Genomic DNA, 2,554 nt, shown 5'->3' on the forward strand with positions numbered 1-2,554 from the left:
CAGCTCCTCACCTCCTTGTCCCGGGGCCGCTCGGCGCAGCAGAAGCAGCAGCAGGTCAGCAACGCCACCAGCAGGCACGCGACGCCGACGATTGACAGCACGAAAGTGATCTGGTAGCCGTCCCAGAAGGCGCGGAGGCAGACGGAGGGGCCCTGCTGCGCTGCTGTCACGATTTGCTGGGGGTCTGCGTTTGCGCCGGCCATGGCGGCGGCCTGCGCCATGATTTTGTTGGGATCACTGCGAGGCTCGAGTGGGTTAGGGGGAGCAGGGAAAGAGAGTCAGGTTGTTCAAGAAGATGTCAGTTGCGCGGTCTGTGAACTGACTGGCATCGGGTGAACGCATCCAGCCAAAGAGACAGCAGGCAATGGCCACGCAGTCAGTCAGCCATGTGCCTGGGAGCAGCCAACCATGCATTGCCATTCGCGCAATCCTAATCAATCAATCCAGGTGCGTTAATCCCAGCTGAACCTGCAGTTGCCCCCCGCTGCTGTGCTTGTGCCGCTGTGATTTTTGTGCTGCTGTTGCAGCTGCATGTCATCTCTCCTTCCAAAGCACCCCCTCTCACGCTGCGTTCTGGATGCATTTGACCAGCTGGGTGACGCCAGGTATGGTCTTGTACAGGCTGGCCGCCAGGAGGGCTGCGCGAGGGCACATCACATGGAGAGGGCAGGGCGGGTTTGCCAAACCATCCACACCTGGTCCAGGCAGCAGGCATGCCGGCTGCCGCTCTTGCCCGCTGCACCCGCAAAACTCAGCCCACGCTTACATACGGCAGCCACAAGTGCGACGATGAAGGCCGCCCTACGGACGTGTTGAGGGATAGGTGGGGGGTGCTTCAGGGATCAACAGCGACTGCCCCGTCACGGCCGCCAGCCCGCGGGCCGCCCGTGAGCACTGCGCAGCGCCCGCATGCTGCCAATTGGCGCTCAGTAACTTTGCTGGACATAACATAGTCGTCGCTGGCATTAAGCTGCCAGAACGCTGCGCCTGCGCCGCCTCCTATCGCCCGGTCGCTCATCAGCCGCCCGGTGGCGCACAGCTCGTGCTGCGTTTGCGCACGCCTCACCAGCGCAGCTTGGCACAACCGCCGCGCGTGCCCATGTAGCACGCCATTATTACTCTTTACAGACGATGCAATCCAGCCTGCGTCTTTGTCGAGCTTCTCACGGCGCAGAAATGGAGCCGGGTGCCGAATTGGTGTGCTCTGCTGCTGCGCGTGTTGAATATCTTATCGTGTGCGATGATTATGCGAGCTTATGGACTTGCGTCCACACGCAAACCGAATTTGAAAGCACTCTATAGAGAAGGTGCCTAGCTGGTGCCTAGCTGGAGGCAGTGATCTTTTTGGACACCGCTTTCGCGCACTGTGCCATATACTGCCTGCTGACCGCAACCAATTGCATCGCATATATACGTGAATTTGTTTATGGTGTGATTGCAACCATCAGGTACCAGTGATCTGGCGATCGCCTCAGCAGGGGGGGCTGCAAGCGCAGGGGAACATGTCACCAGGTATGCGTCGCATATGTTGGATTTGATCATTACTTGCAGCAGTCTGGCCTACAGCGTGGGGGTCGCAAATCCGCAACTTTTTGGCGCAGCGCGTATCTATCCTCCGAAACGCTCCGTTCCCAGCACGCATCAATGCTCTGATACTCTCACTATCAACTTTGTGATCGCCACGCTCTCAATCGGCAGGCGGCAGCATCGGCGCGATATCGTGGAGGCGAGCACCCGCCGCGGTTGGCCAAAGCTTGCAGCGCCCGCCCATTGTTCAGGGCATCGCCCGGCGCGTCGCCCCGGCCAGCCGATCCACGCCGCATCCGCACGTGCTGTCCCTGGGGCCGCTGCAGCACCGACATCGCCCGACAGCACGCGGGTCGACCGTCGCCCCTGCAGCCGCCACGGGAAACGCCCAGGCAACGCCGCCTGCGCCTTTGGCGGGCGGTGATGGCGGCGCCCCGCACGCGGGGCCGCTGCCCGCGCCGCTGCGGGAGGTGCCGCGGCTGCTGCTGCAGGCATGGCTTGGCCTGGACGAGCCCGGCCAGCTGCGCGTGTCCGAAGTGAGCGGTGTCGGCCACGCTTGCACACCCCGAATGCCATCGCTTTCGTGCATGGTTGGCGCTCTGGATCCACAGTACACGCCACAATTGGGCCTGTCCCCGTCCTTAGTGACCCGCCATGCCACTCCGCTGCCTCCTCGCAAGCCCTCCGCCCCCTTTCTAAATCTTGAAGCTATTCCCACCACCTGCCGCGCCTTGTCCAGTCCGACCACGGCCTCCGCGACACGCCCGGCGCGCGCCTGCTGATCGCCGGCACGCGCTTCGCCGCCGGCGACCGCGAGCACGCCGCGGTCGCGCTGCTGCTGGCCTCGCAGCAGCAGCTGGACGCGGCCGGCGGCAACGCGCCCGCGCCGCCGCCGGACGCGGGCGTGGTGGCGCAGATGGCCGGCACGCGGCTGCACTGGGGCTCGTGCCGCGGCGAGGGGGCGCGGTGGCAGCCGCCGGAGCCGGGGTGGCACACGTGCCCGGCCGACTCAGTTGATGCTGGTGGG

General features: G+C 64.1%; 2 protein-coding genes across 2 annotated transcripts in view; one reads left to right on the forward strand and one right to left on the reverse strand.

Moving 5' to 3' along the window:
* Positions 1 to 654, reverse strand: part of MNEG_9828 (hypothetical protein) — a gene marked incomplete at both ends in the record, with an annotated part of 4,405 nt that extends 3,751 nt beyond the window's left edge. The window contains 2 exons of the mRNA XM_014041700.1: positions 12 to 237; positions 566 to 654. Coding sequence (XP_013897154.1) covers positions 12 to 237; positions 566 to 654 — 315 coding nt within the window. The remainder of the gene's footprint in view (positions 1 to 11; positions 238 to 565) is intronic.
* An 848-nt stretch (positions 655 to 1,502) lies between these two features.
* Positions 1,503 to 2,554, forward strand: part of MNEG_9829 (hypothetical protein) — a gene marked incomplete at both ends in the record, with an annotated part of 2,433 nt that continues 1,381 nt past the window's right edge. The window contains 4 exons of the mRNA XM_014041701.1: positions 1,503 to 1,512; positions 1,699 to 1,742; positions 1,920 to 2,063; positions 2,267 to 2,493. Coding sequence (XP_013897155.1) covers positions 1,503 to 1,512; positions 1,699 to 1,742; positions 1,920 to 2,063; positions 2,267 to 2,493 — 425 coding nt within the window. The remainder of the gene's footprint in view (positions 1,513 to 1,698; positions 1,743 to 1,919; positions 2,064 to 2,266; positions 2,494 to 2,554) is intronic.

Source organism: Monoraphidium neglectum (genome assembly GCF_000611645.1).
Source record: "Monoraphidium neglectum strain SAG 48.87 unplaced genomic scaffold scaffold02078, whole genome shotgun sequence".
NCBI lineage: Eukaryota > Viridiplantae > Chlorophyta > Chlorophyceae > Sphaeropleales > Selenastraceae > Monoraphidium > Monoraphidium neglectum.